This window comes from Helicoverpa armigera, chromosome 10 (genome assembly GCF_030705265.1).
Source record: "Helicoverpa armigera isolate CAAS_96S chromosome 10, ASM3070526v1, whole genome shotgun sequence".
In the NCBI taxonomy this organism is placed as follows: domain Eukaryota; kingdom Metazoa; phylum Arthropoda; class Insecta; order Lepidoptera; family Noctuidae; genus Helicoverpa; species Helicoverpa armigera.
The window spans coordinates 12,394,024-12,414,939 of NC_087129.1; the positions used below are offsets into that span (position 1 = coordinate 12,394,024).

Below are 20,916 nucleotides of genomic sequence, written 5' to 3' on the forward strand. Positions count from 1 at the left end.
ACAGAGCTTTTAATTCGAGCACCACAACTGAATTAAGGCAGCCATTAGCAATTCAGATTAGTAAGGCGGTACATACGAACATTCTTAGTAAGTTATGACGCGTCAGTTCAGTTTGTTTTCACAAACTAAGTCGTCGTAAGTTTTGGGCGAATATTCGGGCCTTTGGGATTTTGGGGTAGTTAATAGAATTTTGAGCGATGCGGTCCCGGGCTAGGCGTGCCCGAGTTTATGGTGAGATTCTTGTGCAGAACATGTTTCACCCATGCGGTTTTAGAGAGGAACATATTTCTTGTCTATTACTAAATATACAATGTAAATACCCGTCGTCATCTGAACATTTATTATTTCACAACGTAATAAAACTCGTTTCTAAAGACCTCCGTGAAATAATACATTCCCTTTATTTTACTCATTACCTCTAAGAGCAATCTCGGCAATAAAAATAACATCCATCCTTTGTTCCAGGTTCCGCTGCACGCCGCCACATAAATCACGAGCATTTAAAATAAAAACGATCGCATTCATCCCAAAGTGAAGCAAGAATTAAAAAACGAAATAAGGGAGAAGGGCGTTCATCGTTCTTGGGCTATCGTTTACGGAGCTATTCGGAGCACTCATGAATATGACATCAGCGGTCGCGCCTGACCCGCGATGTTGATTTATGCGGCGTCGGTGATCCATCACGCGGGGACGGATAACTGGCCGCACAAACACACGCCGCACACTTTTGCGACGCGACAACGGTCGCCGACAACCTTTTGTGCATCGAGCTGAGATTGTTTGCCAATTGAGTATGCATGAAGTTTGGAGCGATATATTGAATCGATGAGCTTTTCTGTCGGTTGAGACTTTGTTTGTTTTAGTTTTATTACTGTTTTGTTTGTAAAGTGGGTTAATGTATTCCAAAGAGTTTTGTAAGTGTTATCATTCTCTTATTCTGCTCGTATATAGCGACTTTGTCTGACATACATAGTTCCATTCAATAACAACTCACGAAAAATTGGCTATGTAATTATCAAAAATGTGTCATCTCAGATACCCAAAGAAAACCTCTCGACATGTAAACTAATATAAAGCTAACCAACAAAACAAGTGAAAAGCAGTGTTTAAAAATGCGTCGTCGTCCACTACCACCGGTTCGCGAAGAGGTATCGAACTCGAAGTCGTGGCGGACACTATGCGAGAGTGAGTGGGCGGTGTACGCGCTCGTGGCGTCAGTGGGCGCGCTCACGTACGCCAACAGCCTCAGTGGCGAGTTCGTGCATGACGACATCCCGGCCATCGTGTCCAACAGTGACGTGAATGGGGCCAACCCAGTGTTGCAAGTGTTCAGGAACGATTTCTGGGGGACGCCGATGTCGGATCATAATAGTCACAAGTCGTATCGGCCGCTGACTACGCTGTCTTTTCGGTGAGTTGTAGATTTTTGCATTGTTTTTTTAAGCTAGTTAAGGTTTACCAGTTTGCATCCAATTTTGAACAAACCTTATCATAGCGATCACTTTTGATAATTCTAAGAAAAGAAGTGATTCCTTAATATTGTTATTTTGATGTTAGTTGTACGTTCAATTTATTGTTAGACTATTTTCATCACTTTTTATATACTTTTATACCACGAAACATAATGGCACCGCTGCGGTGTGAACAAGGGCGCGGTAACTTGCCGAGTTATCACCAGTTAACCCGCCCGTGATAACCGCTAGCGGTTAGCGCGCGACTGTCAGTGGTAGGTAGTCAATGATTCGTTTTAGTAATTTCAATATTTTAAAAAATTTGAAGGTTTTTTGTTGAAATTAATATAAAATGCATTGTCTGAGACAAAAATTTATGTATTTGTTTAATATAAAAAAAAAATTAATTGTTGCCATCGCGATAATAACGGTTTTATATCAAGTACAACTAAATTAATGTCCGTTTTAATCCCCACCAAAGTAATAAGATTCCCCTTTGACAATCGAAGTGTCTACAGAACGTAACATTCAATTAGTCCTCAGCATAATGCTGAGTCAATCAATCGAGAACTTTCCCGTGGTATAGTAACTAAGCTCATACAATAGTGAGGCAGTACTCTATTTAGCCATTTCACGCCTAATTTATCAAGTACGGACACTCGAAATTCAATATTGATTGGAGGATTAAGCGCTTTACTGTGTAATAAAGGATCGGCCGACTGGCTCACTGATATATTCGGCTTTAAAATGTCTCGTGTATTTGATACATTTCTATTCAAAGCGTAAAGGTCTTTGACTGAAATAACTTTGACTTCTGTACAATCTACCTTTGACAATTATTTATAGCTTTAGGTGATGTGATCTGATTGTTTCTGTTCTCTGATGAGAGGTTTCACACAAACATGATTTTTTTCAGCAAAGAAAACCTGAGTTTTACGTTTGTTTCTGTTCAACAATACACCGTAGCACGTAAAATCGTGATGGAAGTATGGCGAAGGTTCTCTCTAGAATAGCATACAAAATATGGTCAATAGTAATATCCTTAAAAAAGGTCAGGTGGAACGCGTACGTAGGTAACGAAAGATTTACGATCGTCGCGTCGTAGCAAAAGGGTTGGGCGAGACTCGTAGCGAGGTGCTACGAATACTGTCGTAGCACTCGTAGCACGTAGCGTTTCGTAGCGTTCGCTGTCTTCAAGTATTTTATGTAGGTAATAGTGTGTGATGGCTTGACCAAGACCATGTCATTTATTTTCTTGAGTTAATTCTAAAACACAATTTCGATTACTTCCTTTTTAATTATTTTTGTGTCATCCAGAAGTCATTATTGTCTGTCATTGATAAGGCAATTTTACAAAGAATAATGATGCAGTCATATTTTTAAGTCCACTTCAGAAATGTACATTAATTTACATCAAATCAAGCTCAGTATAAATGGTGTTTGCCGCCCCCGTACCCACGGTTGTGACGCGACGGTTATCCATCATATTTTAGCGATTGCTTGTGAAGCTCGAGTTTTTGCTACTTTTGTGTATTTCCAAATACTCCATAGCGCTCCGCAGTTGGATTAAAGACAAAAAGTAAATATAATCCTCTAATTTTGGTAAAAGAGGAAAACGGCTCGTTGGTACTCTGAATTTTGACATTAATTTAAAATTGCCACAGAGATGAAAATATATAGACGCATATTTTTTATTCAACTTATCACACTGTTGGGTATAACCTGAACTTCCTGTTTTCACCAGACCGACTTTGCATCCAGAATTTCAAATATGCGGTATGAATAAGTAACCTTTATAAACAAAAATCTTTGTAACCCCAACAAAGCCTCCTAAAAGGAGATTTCAAGAAAATCGCAAAACTGAACGGCATTATCGTCGGACAGACCAAAATATCTTTATCTGAGGAATTTCCATGCTACCCACATTTTGTACGGAGCCCGGTCTCTGTGTACAAAGGCGACCCTCGACATGATAAGGACACTACTTCGCTATCGAATATTTTACTGACAACATTCTTTTGGACCACATTATTACTTCAACCATAATAATTTTGTTTAATGCTTATATATATTTTATTTTTAAAAGACATGAAGAAGTTATATTGATCAGATATTTTTATAAATACAACAAGTTAAAAGTATACACTTTTAGCCGGAGACGTAAATGGAAAAAAACGCATGATTTATTGGTAAAATCTTGACATAAACATCGCTCTGGATTTCGTGGAAATCAAACTCCCAAGCAATTCTTTAATATCTGGTCAACTAAAAAGTGAGTTAAGGAAACAGGAAACAGATAGGTAAGTTATTGGATTTTATACCAAGAAATAAGGAAAAAAAAACTTTTATTTTCATTTTCTTATCTCTGCTACTTTCCTCAAACTTGTACTTGTAAGCCTAAAATAAGGCTTAAAATAGATAAAGAAAAAACGCTACAGGAAAAGAAGATTCTACATATCTTGAGGCGAGAGCTAAACTAGAAAATGAGACCCGTAAATAACTAGATAACAAAGTAATTTATCTTATTGAGTCGGCACCCAATGTATCTACGTTTCGCCTATGTACTTCTTTTCTTTTAGACGGGAAACGGTTCCAATGGTCGCTAAATAATGGTATTGGGAATGGCTATTTTTATGTTGTGTGTGAAGATAGAAGCCTTCCTACTTAGCTTGTCTTTATGGGTGTTGTGGGTGATAATATATGTTTATTGTAGTTGGCGAATATTTTGTCGTTTATAATGTCGTCCATATAGAAATTTATATTAATTGATTCGCTTATTGAGAAACGATACTTAGCTGCTTTTAGTCCAGCAGTAGATCAACAGCGTTAATATTTCGAGTATTTTTCAATGGATTATGAATTCAATTTCTAGAACCAATGCTTAAGATTTGTTTCTTAAAATTACAGTCAATTCCCTCTATAGTCACAACTAACTAACATTAAAGACACAAAAGTCCAAATAAAACGTTCTGTGCTCGGAATCCTGTAAATAAATCACGTTTCTCCTTAAAAGCGCCGTCATACTTCGAGAGAGGCTCGCGAATGCCATTTATACTCGGAAGGTAATGAAGGATAGACACGCGAATTCAGATCGTTTCAAATATTTTTGTTTCAGAAGGTTTTAGTACTTAGGTTAATGTTTTACATAAAGATTTTAAGGTCGCGGTTAATTAGTTGTGAGTAACGAAACTTTAGATTTGTTTTCAAAGAATAACTCTTTTTTGTCAAAGGTCAATTAACGAAGTCACATTATAGTCAGTAAGATAAGCAAAATCCAGTCGTGTCAAATTTATGTCAAACACGGTCCAGGATATTTCAGAATCGTTAATTCTAAAGCAACTGATGTAATAACAAATAATATTAAATCTAGTATCTTTAAACAAATATATCTACAAAGGCATAATCCTGCAGACTAAGCAAATTCAATATACAGAAAAACACGATACCTAACAAAATAAAATTAAAATGTAATAATAACCCAAACACAGACAGATCCCCACGGAGCTTAAGCAAATACGACTCAATATTGTACTAACAATACAAATCTTCTCTATTGAAAATCATGTTTCTATGGGAAACCTTTAACCTTTTTCTTTATTAATGTCACGGACCTTTGTAGGACTCGGATTTGCGAACCGGATTTTATCAAGAACGATTGTCCTTGAAAATACTTCAATGACGGGTGTAATGTGTGGTATGAATAGGATTCATAAGGTTTGGATATCCACTTATTCCATGTAAAAAGATCAGTCAATACCGAACCCATAAAGTAGAAGAATCACTTGAGCCGTATCGAATATCAATATGAACTCTTTCAGCTACAATGTGTGTTCGTACGGGCCTTTTCGTTATCATACGAGAAAGGCATATTGAAAGACAAAAATAATTTAACACATCACAACATTCTGACACTCAATTTTGAACCTTACAAGCTTTGAGTAAGGTTGGTTGTCCTGCTTGGATGATTTATTGGTTACATCAGAGTTGTTGCGACGATGAGAGGGTAATGGAACGTGTTATATGTAGATTTGTTGTGTTACACTTATTATTGTGAAGGTTTCCGCATTGTGCCTTTAATGGAGCAAAATCGATTCGCCTATCTCTCAATTTTCAAGGGTTAGTATGGTTATGTTCATATTTTGTGGGTTTTGTGTGATCTTTTTTATACGACCTCATCGGAATGAGAGGGTTCCGATCTTTAACTTTTTCAAGGTTATTATGGGTACATTTTCTTTTAAAGCACATCGTGCTCGGAAGACATTAGTAGGAAGCAAAAAACCATAACTTCTTATCGTTCATTGACAACATTAATATAATTTTAAGGTCTATCAGGAAATTATAATAAAAAGTAAGAGCCTCTTTAGGACGTTATCGTCTCGCATTAGACCATTTAATGGTTTAAATGTCCAGTGAGCTTAGCTATTAGTCTATCAAAACTAAATTAAGCCCTAAGTATCGGTACTTACAATTGTCAACAAGGTATGCCTCAAGGGACTATACTTGGTCCTACGGTAAGATGGCCCGAGTCGCAGCTCACAGAGATCTGAGGGATCCCATTCAAAATTGCGCATTAACGTTATGTATACAAGACGCTCTCACCTTTCCCACCATTACCAGGCTCAAAGAAGTTTTGCGGTGGGCTCACATTAGACACAAAGGAATTTACGACGGTTGTGTAATGTAATGACAAATATAACGACCTTGCTCTTGGATACGAGGGGCTGAATTCAGAACATTTGGTATTCATTTTCGTTGAAGATTCTTGATGTCGTAGATGAATGTTTTATAATTGAACCTTGACATTTTATCGTGTTATGCTATTTTGGGATTTTCTGTTTGATAAATATTTATTTATCAATTTGCGTAACTCAAACATTCAATTACTGACTTTATATATCGACTATACAATTATCGACCTTTGTAAAGTTCTTACTATTAACAATTAAGTTGCGCATAGTTTTAACTTTTAACACATGGGTTCTCTATCCATCGAACCATCTATCACCATTTGGTTTCCCAAAACACAAACGGCCTAACTTTGAACCAGATCACGAATTCAAACAACAGCAGCCATTCAGGGTTTAAGCACCCAATTCAGCCACAAATCCTCCATAAACCTAAAAACTTGTTCTGTCTCCCGCAAACTTGGGACACGTACACGGCAAAACCAGGTCACACTGAATCTCAAAAGACAATAGGTGGCGGAAACAGAGGCCGGCAAATGTGATAAACGACATAGAGATGAGTAGCTGAAAAATGCTTCGGTGTAAATTAAAAGGGGACCAAAATGATTGATGACGACCCCTCTCAGGATCTCCGAGAAAAAATATAATTTCGTGAATTGAATGAGTATTTATTAAGGTTTGTTGTTCAAAGGAATCACTATGGGATTCGGTTGATGTTATTCTTGAGATGAATGATGATATTTTATTTAAGTATGATTAATGTTGTGGAGCTGTGAAACATTGGTATGATTGAGAGCTTTTTATTCAAATTCTTTCGTCATTCCATCATTATTAAAATGTAGGTATATATGTAAATGGTCTCTCTAATGAATGGAAGTCTTGCAAAATCTTTTCCAAACAGTGAAGGAATAATACAGAACATGACCAGCTTTTTTCATCCCATTATTCTCAAACATTGAAGAAACTTAATTTCCTTATTTTGGAGCAAAATTGGAACGCGGAAAATATAAGCCATGTTAAATTCTATTTATCTGTCAGTTTTAAATCTAAGGAAGTGATGTGACGTTGTCGTGTAATTTAATAAAATGTTACAAAATTTGATGCGAAGGTTGTGTCATGGTTCTTTCATGGATGGAGAAAGCATAATGGAGACTCATTAGCGGCTTGAGACTGCGCGTCAAATGGCTTATGGATGATGTTTTTGATGGCGCAAAATTGTTTTTGGACATTGGCAAAAAACATCTTATTTTCTCTGCTAAGTAAACAAATGGATATTCAGATGCATTATTTTTTATCAAATAGGAGAAACAATAACCATTCGCGAGTATAGTTAAGCATTGCTTCCAAATGGTACCTGATGCTCAAGTTAAAATCCTCATTCCCCTTTTATTCTATGCAGTTCTTATAATTTTTCTTTTACTTTAATAGCATTTTTAGGCTTATAATAAGCCGATCTACTTTCATTAAAGTTTCTTTGAAACCACAAATAGCCTGAGCGTGCTAAGTTTTCATAGTTCGTTAAGTGACTGAGTTTTCAAGACTATAAGTTGTTTCGTTTAGAAGCCCTCGAACTTCTTCAGCTGTTTTAAATCCTCCTGCCGACTAAAGTATTACATCTTTTCTGTCTTAGTGTTAAAAAATATAGGCTTATATGTGGTAGAAATTGTTACTTAAACAAACGAAAGTAATTAAGTTATATAGCGAGAGACCGCGGTTCCAGATTGATGGCTGCTATCAAACTTGCTAATGATAGAAGAGACGTTTTCAACTATTTGAGAGAAAACTTTGTCACTTTGCGGCTGTATAGTTAATTGGCGTAATTCTTTTGATAGTTGATGCCAACGAACAATTCTTGACTAAACAATGATAAAGCTGTAGCTCAGATTTACATCGTATGCTTTTTGTAGCAAAATTCGCTACACATTTTCATATTAAGTATATAGAATTTCTCATTTAAAAATAACGCTTGAATTTCCTGACAGTAATATTTTGCTTTAAAATAAATCAAAACAGACAAGAGACAGAATTTTAAATCGACTCAGTAGCTCACGAGTTTAAAACTTTTAACTCTTTTGTCAATTCATTTCGTGCCGCGATGCAGTCGCGCTCGTGAGCTCCGCTATATCTCGGCAAAAATTCATCGCGTGTATGAGCGCTACGATTATCTTGTATTCTCAGCATAATGTCTGCGAACATGAAAATGAGCGAAATATTCTCAGAATCATCAACTCAAGTTACTGTTCGTATTTTTCTGAATGACTGTCCATTAGAAGTAAATAAATTAGTCATAATAGCATAATTTTGTTAGTATATTTTTTCGTTCGCCGGTTACGCGTTCTGCCCTCTAATTGAACTCTTCAAAGTACGAGACAAAGAGAGCTCTCCGGAGGTTTGCCGACATTATCAGATTATCTGAGCAAAAAAACACGTTTGCTTTACTTTCAGAAAAGTACTGCCTTTGTAATCAAAAAATTAAATAAAACACAGATTAGGAGCGCTTCAGTTCTTACATTTTTAATTGCGTTTCACTAATTATGTTTGGAGAGGTCCATTTTTCGGGCTTTAAAGTTGGATTGAAGGGGTCTCAAAGTGTTTGTGTTGTGCCTATTGTCTTTTTGTTTGAGCTGGCGGGGTAAGTAATTGTCATTGCGTTGAATGCTCGACAGTCAGCCAGCGAACTCGGCGGTTAGTTTAAAATTCATGTAAATTTGAGGCGACGTATGTAAAGCTCAAATCAGTGCCAAATGGGTTCACATTTTACCAACCCTTCAAAACCGATTGCGAACGAGAAATTTGCCAATCCATTTCAACAGTATTGACGTCATTTTCAACCACATTTGTGGAACAATATGTCATGAAACTAAACCGATGCCAGCTCATAAAGCTCTCTTGTTCACGAGACATTTCTTGTGATAAAATCACGAAATATATAGCAAGTACCTATATAGCAACAAATACTATCTCAGTGTAAATGTCGTAATTTTGCTATACCACTAGCTGTTCTAATATTACTACAAGCTTAGTATTTCACGAACATTCCGTTGACAGAACAAAGCATCTTGTTGCATAATAATTACTATAGAAAATGGAGTGTATTGTACACCATTATCCGGGAAATGAAATAAGGAAATCGTTCGCGTGATACAGGCTTATTACTGAACTGCAATATCCGCTGGTGAATAATTTAAGTTGGCGGCCCGATACGAGGTTCGCTGTGCAAACATTGGTACGGCGGATTTTTTAATATTGTAATTTGTTTGGTTTCGTCGAAAGGGGAGTGAGATTAGATGTGTATTATTCAGTTAAAAGAGCTCAGGAAAGATATTAAACTGTCATGGGGAAAGGAAAGCCTATTATAAAATCATAAGGAATGAAGCAGCGCAGTTTTTGGGCAGTTTATTTTATGAGGAAATTCCTTACCTGAGAATTTATTATTATAGCCTTCAGGTGGGTGCCACATTACCAAAAAAAACATGTCCCTTTCTAAGTCATAACACCTCTAAAGTTGTAATCACAACCCATCTTTTTACGGAATGAATTGCCTATCTGGCTATCCGGAAACGAGTTAAAAATAAACCAAAATATAATTAATTATATAAACAAAATGCTCGATTTCCAAAAATAGAAGCGGCTTATTCTAATACAGGGCATTGTTTAACAACTTCAAAGACGAACTTCTCAAGAGGTTCAATACTACAAAAACAAAGGATGCCCAAATAGATGGAAAAGGGATTTTACTTCTGTTATCCAGATTTTTTTTCACTTTTAGAGTTTTAGTTGATTAAATATTTGACTGAAAATGCAACAGACGAGAATTATATTGTACGGAACATTATTTAGTAATCTGTGTCAAAACGACTGAAGATGAACGTGGAAGAACATGGGTGAAGAGGCGTTCATAGAAACGATAGATAGATTTTAATGAAAGACAGACGAAAATTAAAAAATGACAGACGAGAAGACGAAATGAAGAGAATGAAAGTCGAAAAGTATGAAAGAGCGGACGTGCCACAGCGATAAAAATAATAAACAGTGGAATAAGGTCAGAAGGATGATGGTGAAAATAATTTAATACGACGAAATACCTAAAATACAAACGATTATTATTTGTTCTATTAATACGAGGATTTTACTTATCATAATAGCTTTAAAAAATAATCAGAAATAGCGAGAATCGTATACAATAAACATAAGTACCTACAACATGTAGTATCCTATACATTTATGATTGTTGAGCAATTCGTAACAAACGAACAATTTTTCAGTTATTCTTTGTATCTGTTTATTAATAAAGAGCCTGCGGGTTCAAGTTGTTTCTTGTTATAAGCAGCTGTTGGCCATAACATCGTTTAAAGTGATGTAATTATGAGAAACAAAGGTAATTGACCGGGAATTAAGTAAAACGATGCCCTTGAAGCATCTTTTTAATTCGTATTGTATTATTTACTTAATTATCATAATTTATTTTTGAATGTATTATGGTATTGCAATGTAATTTAATTTCCGTGTTACATGTTTCTGGGAATTTATAAAATCAACGTTATTTTTCGCTTTACATTTCAATGACTATTTATTTATTGACTATTTGGTATACTTTTAGATGAGTGGCATATCTTTACTGATGAAAGTTTCATTCTAGTTTTAAAACTGACCAAAACCATTGATAAAATTAAGCTTCTTCTCATAATCTGCAAATCACAGCCCACTGAATTTTCATCCATTAGTCTTCCTACATTCAGTAGACGATATAACTAGTTTCGATAATTTCGCAACACTAGCATTGCTCATAGAGCAGCACTATTGAGTCAGTGGCGCGAGTCCCATCGTACGAGGATTAGTCTGCAAATTGGACTTTACATGGGGATTTTATACGTTGCTGTTGCCTCTACATGTATGTATTTATAAGCTTGTGTATGGGTTTCGTTTTGTATAGAAGTGCACAAGCAGATGTTTCCTGAAATCATTCAGTAGAAAATATATGCTGAAATAACACACAATACATGATATACTTACTGCAAACTTTCTCTTCTTCTTATAGGCCTTATGCGACTGCGTCTCAGCATTTATACCTCTTATGCATTATGACAAAAATATGACGTAGTCATAAAAGTATACCAAAAAGCGATTACTGCGGCAAATAAACAAATCAACGTTAAAACGCTAAAGAAGTCGTAAAAGTAGTTTAATCGGCAAATAAACTTAATACAAGCGAGACAACGCTCGTTTATCACGCGACCAGCTGAAGACGCCGATTGAACCACACAACCACAAAATACATAGGTACAGAAGTCAATCTCATGTATGTACTTCACTTTTCATGCCTAAACTCGGCGGTCGCGCTAGGGTTGTCAACTTTTTATGCGCATAAAACTAACGTGGTAGTGGTACTCGTATCTAATTATTTGATGTATTGTTGAGAATAAAACAGGAAAAATGAAATATAAACCAATAATAATCAAAAAATTAATGTAGCATACAAGAGGTTAATAAACACTTTCAACGGAAATTCGTTTGAACGAGATACCGAACTTTTTCAGAAACCGCAATTTATAATTTTGTTATTCATACATATATACTTACCCTACTCTTTACTTGTGAAAAAAATATTTTTGTATGTAATGGGCTGGTACAGTCCCCGATCTAAGCTTGCTTCTACCTACAGAAACCTTGATGTGCGAGTTTTATTTCGTCTACCTTACAACATACTTTCGCCATGATCACAAAAATTATCAACTCCTACTAGTAATAATCTTTGAGGGTAGGTAGGCAGGTTTGCCTGGGTCGACACTAGCAAAACTTATTACGGCATTGGGCCAGAGGCCTCCCCGGGGCGCTTACCTACCCACCTAACTGTACCTACCTACTGCGTTTATTAATCGAACCATCGAAATATGAGAAAATAAGTAGGTACATAGGTACTAAAGGTAATACGGCAGGCTAAAAAAAACGACAATTCACTGTTTATTTTTGTATAAAAACAACCGTCCACTGAACAATTATAATAGGACTTTTTGTTGCTCCATTATTACTTTTCTTTTGTTATTAAAATTAAAAATATTACAGTAAAATTACAGACGCGTGCACATTTATCTACCTTGTGAGTGACGCGCGTATCTCAAGAAAACGGCAGCCGCGCTCGCACTGTTTTGAGTTGTTTTGAGACAGCGCGTCTGTGAACACGCACACATAGACACCTATGTCTGCGTGACTCGAACGCGCTTTGTATGTAGATAGACTTCTGTACCTATGTATTTTGTGACACAACTCACTCGGTAACGTCACTGAAGAAAAAATAATGTCAGAAGTATTAGTACAAGACAATATCGCTAGCAATAGTATTTAAAAGACAAAGGATGTCACTTGTGAAGTGACTTCTGACAAAGAAGTACGGAAAGAGGAGTCATGCTGCGCTGGCCCTAATTAAAATTAGTACAATGGCAGAAGGACGTGGTACAGGTGATAACAACGGTAAAACGGTATGATTTATTTAACGGTGATGGTTTAGTTAGGTATTATATGTTTATTAGTGATGTATTCTTCCGGGATACATGTTTTGTTAGTTGTTAGAGAGCTTGTCATAGTCAATTTATAACATACCCATGCACCCGTATCTACAATTTATCATCACAACATGTGAACTCAGGGACAAATCAACCTCTCCCATCCTTTTAAAGTATTGGTTTTTCTGTTCTTCCACTTCGTTTACCGATTTCACCGCTCAAATCCCGCGCCGTGTCACTCGAACGCGTGACAAATGACACGTGTTGACACATGTCATTGTGCTGACGTGTCATTATTAGAATTGTTGGATGTTTTGGATGTTTCAGCGGGAATACTTGGAAGGGGAGTTCGAAGGTGTGGTTCAACTTGTTCAGAGTGTAAATTGTGTGTCTTGTCAATCAGTTTTTTTTGGCACAAGTAAACGGGCGTTTGATGATTTGTTCTTTCTCTTAAGCAGATCACGGAAAAAAACTGTTAAATAAATAAATAAAAGAATATCAGTAGAAAGCATTAACGAGTTTCCCCATCCCACTTCAAGCAAAATAAAGAAAGGCAAAATAGACTGGTTCTAACCGTCGATTGCCATCTGCCACTATTATCCTCGAGTCACAATCACGCAGCAGCTGAAAGCATGTCTTCGTAACGACCACCGATAGGCGGTGAAGCCGACTGTGATATCCAAGATAAAGATTATTGTTTAACGTTCCCTACAATAGAGAGAGTTATGGATACTCAGTGGGTTTATTGAAACCGGCCCTTGTATGCGGATATATTTTGAACGTTATCTGGTAATTGTTTTAGTTGCGTAATCTTAAAGATCTGTGATAACTTTTATCATTTGCCTTAGCAGAATCTAATTTTTCAGTGGGATCGAATCGGTGACTTTTGGAACATAATTTGCTACACTAAAATAATTATTTCAGGAACATCAATGGAGGCTTCGAAATTATGTAGCAGAACTTATATGCTTATAGTATGATACATGTAGGGACACAATTCGACCTAATTTATATAGGCACAATAAATAATAGCCATATATTGAAACAATTCTAATTTTAGGTACACACAGTAAATATAAACCCAGGCCTACATTTGTCACTAAGTTTTCTGAAACGCCATTAACTTCACTTGGAGCTTCAATAAAAGCTATTTCGGAAATCCACCGTTCACAATTTCCAGTTACATAAATCAAAAGCGTGGTTTAAACGAATGTTGTTCAATAATGTATGAAGGGCCCTACAAGGACTGTGATTTCCAATACTGAATATGTTTTTATTATTGACAAACTTGAGTTATTACTGTTTTAATATTATTTTGGCGCTCTTCCGTTGTATTGGTAATGGTGGCAATGTTAGTTTATCTCTTGAGGGTACTTGTTGTAGCCTCACATACTTAGTTCTTTTTTTTTGGTTGCGTTAACAAGAAAAAGAAAAAATACAATTCTTTTGTATCTTGACCAACCATTACGATATTTATTTTATTATTCAAAAGGAATTCATTTCATAACCTACAGTTCTTTACAAGCAAAATCTCGCAATGACCCAATATGTTTCTAGAATGGCACAAAGTTGGCTTCAAGCGTCCTTTTAAGAAAAAGTTTGAACTCTCTTAAACATTTTAATACACCAAAACAATAACCAAAGTCTTACATTGCAGTAAAGTTTTCTCAAAATGGATCGGCTTTCGCGAAATAAGTGTTCTACTTGCAAACTTCTGCGGTGGACTATTTCTTATGACTGATTCAGTTTCAAGGGCACACATAAAAGTTCTGTTTATTTTTATAAATGGACTATTTGGTGACCTTTATTCTCCAGTATTTTTGGGTTATGAGGAGTTAGGAGAGCTTACGTGCAAGTGTACAGTAGAAATAAAACATGACCGTGTTTTGGTAAAATAAATTCGAAATAGTCTGAGTTATGTTTCCTTAGTCTATCCGCGTTATAGGAGACATTTTTTTATTTCAAGTCGACTTTGTCGTAGTCTAGCTACATGTGATTCTAATTAATAACTCATCGATACTGTAATTTAGAATATGAAATACCTTTCACCGCAATTACTCAAAGCATTTAAGCAAATTAATCAAAATGTATTACTCCACCTGCACTTCGGAGCATCATTAATTATATCGACAGGAACCGGAATATTACAAGAGAACATTTTTCTAAATAGGTTCGGACCCACATACCGACTCGATCCCATAAGGTTTTAATTAAATGAATTAATCAAAACCCTTTTTGCAGCGAGTTCCGCGGTGAAGCTGCGTCAATCACGTGACGAGGCGGTTTGCGAGTATGTGTTTTTTTAATTAATATGTGCATGTCTATAAGGGTACGTTTTATTTGGCTCTGTCATTGTTGGCTGAAACAAAAGTTCGTGATGGGCGTCGGGAGTACTTTTTTTGGGTGCTTTATTGTGGCACTCAAAAATTTCAACCGAATTCTGTTGTATTATTTTTGCAAAGCTATCGAAGTAACGAGAGTTTTGTTCTCTGAATCAACGTAGATACAAATGAGGTGATTCTATCAGACTTTTCAACGCAAACTTTGTCAAGTCACACGAACCACATGCTAAATGCAGCGACGGAAGCTCAGCAAAACGAATAATTAATCCGTCACGAATCAAAGCGGATAATTCTTCCTCGAGGGCAGTTCCTCCCAGGAGCACGAGAAGTTGACTTTAGGATGTAAATAAATGTCTGTGATACCCACACGGCTGGCAGTCTAAAACGTTGCATAATTTAAGTGGAACGGCGCGCTACGAATAACTAGAACACCCCTTGTTTCTAGACATTTGTCTGGTTTACCTGAATATGTTAGTGAGACGTGGGTCCGACGGAGAATAGCGACGCCTCGTGCTGCATCACGAATTGTACTCCTTGATGAAAGGCTCCGCTATTCAGTTATGCACTGAACTTTATCTCTGTGCTAAGTTTTCTTTACAGCTTTCCAGTTTATCTATTATTACGCTGGAAGATCTAGATCTATTTATTCTGTGTTAAAAGACAGTTTCTTTTATAGACTGCTGATGCGAGGCTTGACTTTATTAGCATTAAGAGCGACTCTCTCAAATGAACGCCAGGAATAGTCGGTGAAATCGTGGCTTTTTATCGTTTATAAATAACCAGCTGGATCATTATGTAGTTAGAAAATGACATAACATCGGTAACTCTTTATTTGACAGATAAATAGTGATCATTACTTAAAAGACGACTTTCTACAGACGTTTTAGCATGCGCTCAAAAACGGCGAACGCAAGCTCTAATGTAAAGGTATCATAATTCGGCCGCTGACCTATGTACGTGTTTCAAGCTTTACATCAATTTTCTAACCAGGTACAGATCACTTTTTTCACATTTTCTATAATTATTTGAAAAATCCTTGATATATCCTTACGCACTTTACTCCACTAAGCTAGGTAAGCACCAGCACAACCAGGCTACACAGGTATTACCTGTAGGTAGCAGCGATGTGAGCACCACTCCAATCAATATAACGTGCTTATTTTGAGCCACTTCAGGCGGAACGTGACTTTTGGCGAGTATGCCCTGATTGGCTGCGGATTACACGGCAAAGTATGTGTTTATCGCTCAAGCCCCTCTCGCTTTGAGGAGCACAAGGTTCAAAGTAACACTGAGTTTGCGGAGATTGAAGTGTGCAAAATGGAAAAAGAAATGTTATCTGAAAAGAATGATAAGACGTGGAAATGATAAGGCGAAATAATGGGGTTTTCATAAAATGTTACTGAAACATGATTCCAAGAAAAATGGTTCAATAGGAAAGGTGGAAAATACAAGAATTTTCCTAGATACTTCTTTTGAATTTCATAATAATTTCCTTTGAACAAATGAAAATAGATTCTGAAATAAAACACTTTCTATCTCTGTAAACAGGTCTTACTTAAATACAGTACCCTAAAATACCAAAACCAATTTCCTCAGAATTTCCTAGACCAGAAAAATGACTAAACACAAAACCGTATGCCGAAATAACCACACGTCTCAAAAACACTTGTACGCTTATAAAGGACCCGCCATTCCAACCCTTCAAATAGAGCATGAAAATTTCAGCAAAGAGGATTAATGGCCGACTGGACCCAATCATTATTTAGGACCCTACGATGCTCCATACTGATTATGAAGAGTTAGTTGAAAAATAACTTGAGTTATGTTCCTCGGCTTTTATCTTGAGTGCTTTATTTTGTTTACATTTTCCTGTGTTATGACGGCACAATTTTATTTTGTATGTTCATCGGAGGTACGCTGTGTCGAGTAGATGTGACATCTGATACATTACCATGAGGTAACAGGGGGTTATTCGTCAAATAAATGTATGGTATTCTTTTGAATAGATATGGCACGTAAACGTTGTTTTAGCATATTATATTTTAGGCTTACATACACTGCGGAACAGTTTCCATTTATGTAGCTCTGCAATATTGTTTTCATTTCATATCGGAGCAGACACATTGACTTCCAACTGTCCATTATCATATTCGGTGAAAGACTGGTTATTATTGCCTTACCACATGTGTATTTTCACTTCCAATTCCATAAAATAATTTCGTGTAAAAGCTGCGTGCCATACCGTGTAATTTGTAAATTTGGTTGGTTGCAACAATCCGACCCGTATTCTGCGAAGAATATTCCAGCAATTCGTATCAAGATTAATAATTTAAACGACAATATTTCATAAAGCAGTGTTTGATTCATGGAATCACTTTAAATACTTTCCTTTAGTAATTTTGAAAAAAAAAATGAGATATACATACATACACAAAAGTAAATACGATAATGTTTCTGTGATCCTTCTTCTAACAAGATGCCACAAAACAAAGCCCAAAAAACAAAACACAACTGGGTACATCATCCAATCATATCGAAGGACCCAAAGCTTTCAATCGAACTCAACCTGAAAAATATCCCTGTTAACCCGAATCGTTCATAAAAATTGACCCTGACACACACCCGGGTACCGTTTTCACCGAAGCCTTTCCTTTCCGTACCGTGAAGTATGATCTCACATAATTTGTTCGGAAAACAAAACAAGGAAGTGAATAATTCAAAATGTTATTGTACTCGTAAAGGACTGTAAATGGTACTACGTGATGTGTAAGTAAGGTCAGCATTATGATGAATAGAGAAATTATGGCAGGAGGGGTCTTTTTAAGTTATCATAATATCACCAAGGCTAGATAAATGGTAGGTCATCATTTGAGTTGGCCCTTATTTTGGGAATATGTTCTAAGGTTTATAGAGTTTTTTTTTCTATTGTCGTATATTTAACAATGTCCTAGCGCGTAAATTCATCTACCTCTTCGTATCCATCTTCTTTATTTCACAACTCAATTAATTACCCACTTTAAAAGAAAAACATAATATATTTACATTCCATATTTCGTTCCTACAAAACATTTTTCCCCCGGTCCCTCGTCACCACACACAATTAAGTGGCGTGGTCCGAAGCGTCCGAGCTCAACGCTCCGGGTCGTGCCTCGTTTGCTATTCACTGCAGTCTGTGCTACAGTGTGCACAGTGCACAGAGCACAGGTGTCATGTGCAGCCCACCAGCCTTGTTGCGGATATTATAACACGCCCGTAAATTTAATACTGTGGGCGTAGCCTTGACATTTTGAATGGGTGGGCCTAAGATGGTGCCTTGTGGTGTACCCATTTGTTTTCTTTTTCTGTAATAAATTATTTTTGAGAAACCTTTATGTTTTGCTGCTAGGTAAATAAAATGTTTGTACCAAAATACATCATAACTAGCACTGAAATTAGTATAATTATTCTTGCCTACGCGTGGAATATCAATTGCAAATTCCACTAAGTTCTCAGTAAAATTATTTTCAATACCATAAATAAAATACAATTTCAAAGAATATTTTCGTATCGGTTCTTAAATAAACGCTGACGATAAAGTAGTGGGGCGGTGCAGATTGCTCGTTACGCGTGCTGAGTTCATTTGCGTCCGTTTTTGTCCGGACGGCCCGGACGGCGCCCGGACACGGCTCGTTTGATATTCAACCGGTGCAGGCAGGTGTCGCCTGCAGGACAGCTGCTTCTCTTGCTTACTTAGTTTCGCATAAAAATACTATTCTACATTTTATACGAACACTTTTAGAAAACGTATTTTTAGATTCGTCTAGTCTAGGCGGCTATTTTCAGTCGAGCTTCCATTGTTATTGATGTTTTAATTTCTTTAAGGGCGGATTTTTCAATCGCCAGATAACTCCTATCTGAGGAATATTTTTAACGTTTTGACAGCTTTTGTATGGAAAATATGTCAAACCGCCATATTTATTCCTTAGATAGAAGTTAACTGATGATTGAAAAATCAGCCCTAAGATATACGACAGCTTAAGGTTTACCAAAAAAGATTTGGATTTAACATTTATCTTTACCTTGTTTGTCTCAACAAACTCCTTTTTGTTCACTCTCACAAAGCTTCATTTCTGCGAACTGTGTCTACATGAAAAGCAACACTATATTTTATTCTAAGCTTCCAGTTTACAAAGGTTTCGTATCTCTAATGAAAGCCTCTCCAGTGTCTACCTGCTTTCATCCATAAAAGTTCTTGAAAAGATTTGAAATCCAATTTCGCACCTCAGCACCCATACTTATATCAATATCTAGACACACGGCAGTGTGTCCGCCAAGTTCGAGCAAAAAAAGCGACACACCGGCCGTGGGTTATATTACACGAACCATTTCGGGCCAAATTCGACCCCCCTATAACTCAAAATCTATTTTATTTACGCATATCAAATTTCTAGTATCTGTTGAGACCCCCCCACTTATCTAAAATACAAAATTTCATTAATATATCTATTGTAGGTTTTGAGATATTGACGTCAGAAAATCGCTATTTTTACTATACACTCACTGACTGACTGACTGACTCACTCATCAAAAACCTAGACCACTTCCAATGGTCGTATTGACTTGAAATTTGGCATGGAGGTAGGTCTTTATGTCCAGGTAAAGGGAAAAATCTGAAAATGGCCAAGTGTGAGTCGGTTTCAAAATAATGAAGGTGTTTTATACCCGGTGTAAATTTATACCACTAAGGAACTAAAACGAACTAAATTTATCTATATTTATATAATATATCTTCGAATGGTCGTACCGATCTGAAATTCGTTACAAAGGTTTGTATTTAGTCAAAGTAAAAATCTGAAAACGGAAAAGTGTGAGTCACTTTCGAAAATAACGGATGTGTAACTTTGATCCACGAACATAATATATGATAACATGTCATGTCAGTCAGTTGGTAAATCTAGTCCATTTAGTTAATCAAGTTCATTTCTTTGTAAGTAGCATAGTGCATATTCAAAAATCTGAAAGATAGTATAAATGAGACATATCCTTAACTAACTTAATCATAAGAAAAAAATAAAATAAACAACCTTACAAAAATAAATGAAATCCCACCCAAAACAAAAATGTGAAAGGCTGCCAAGTTCGATAATATGGAAATCCTTCGCCTATAAAAGAAGTGAGATCTGAATAAGTACCAAGTTCCATGCACATACCTCAGTTAAAAATAGTTACTTTTTAATGATGTTACTTGGCAAGTTTTAATAGAAAATTAAATACTTGATTCATTGCGTTTAGTAGGTTTATAACAAGGTGTGTGAAAACTTGCCAAGTAACATCATTAAAAAGTAACTATTTTTAACTGAGGTATGTGCATGGAACTTGGTACTTATTCAGATCTCACTTCTTTTATAGGCGAAGGATTTCCATATTATCGAACTTGGCAGCCTTTCACATTTTTGTTTTGGGTGGGTTATTTTCTCCATCTCTGGGAAACCTGGAAGTTCGCAATCACATTAGGGCCGACACAAATCCGTATTGGCAGCCGAAGCCGTTGCTTCGTTACCACACGTCTTCTGGCTAAGCACATTATAAAGATTACGGGGAACTTCAAATCCGCTTACTCTTTAACCAATTCGGTGGAAAATGGCATTAATGGACGAAATCTGCTTAAAATGGGTTCCGGTAATGTGTTCCAAAATAAACGCCTTTGATAAGTATTTGCGCATGGTGCCATGAATTCCTGGAATGAGTGTTGATACATTTTTTCTTGTATATGGAATTTTTCAACAAAAGCCTGTACTCGTTATTGTATTGTATGCGTTATATTCGGTAAATACAAATCCTTATACAGATGAATGAAAAAATAAACTCCTAAAGTACCATATCTCCCATATACACAGGCAAATAGTACGAACTACAATCATACTCACATAAATTGAGATAGGACTTAGATAGTTCCATT

The 20,916-nt window shown here is 36.3% G+C and overlaps 1 protein-coding gene across 1 annotated transcript in view; it reads left to right on the top strand.

Annotated features, from left to right (window-relative positions):
• The first annotated feature begins 469 nt into the window (after window positions 1–469).
• LOC110374197 (protein O-mannosyl-transferase TMTC1) overlaps window positions 470–20,916 on the top strand; it is an 89,759-nt gene continuing 69,312 nt past the window's right edge. Inside the window, exon 1 of the mRNA XM_064036613.1 lies at window positions 470–1,411. Within this exon, the coding sequence (XP_063892683.1) occupies window positions 1,113–1,411 (299 nt within the window). The 5' untranslated portion in view covers window positions 470–1,112. The remainder of the gene's footprint in view (window positions 1,412–20,916) is intronic.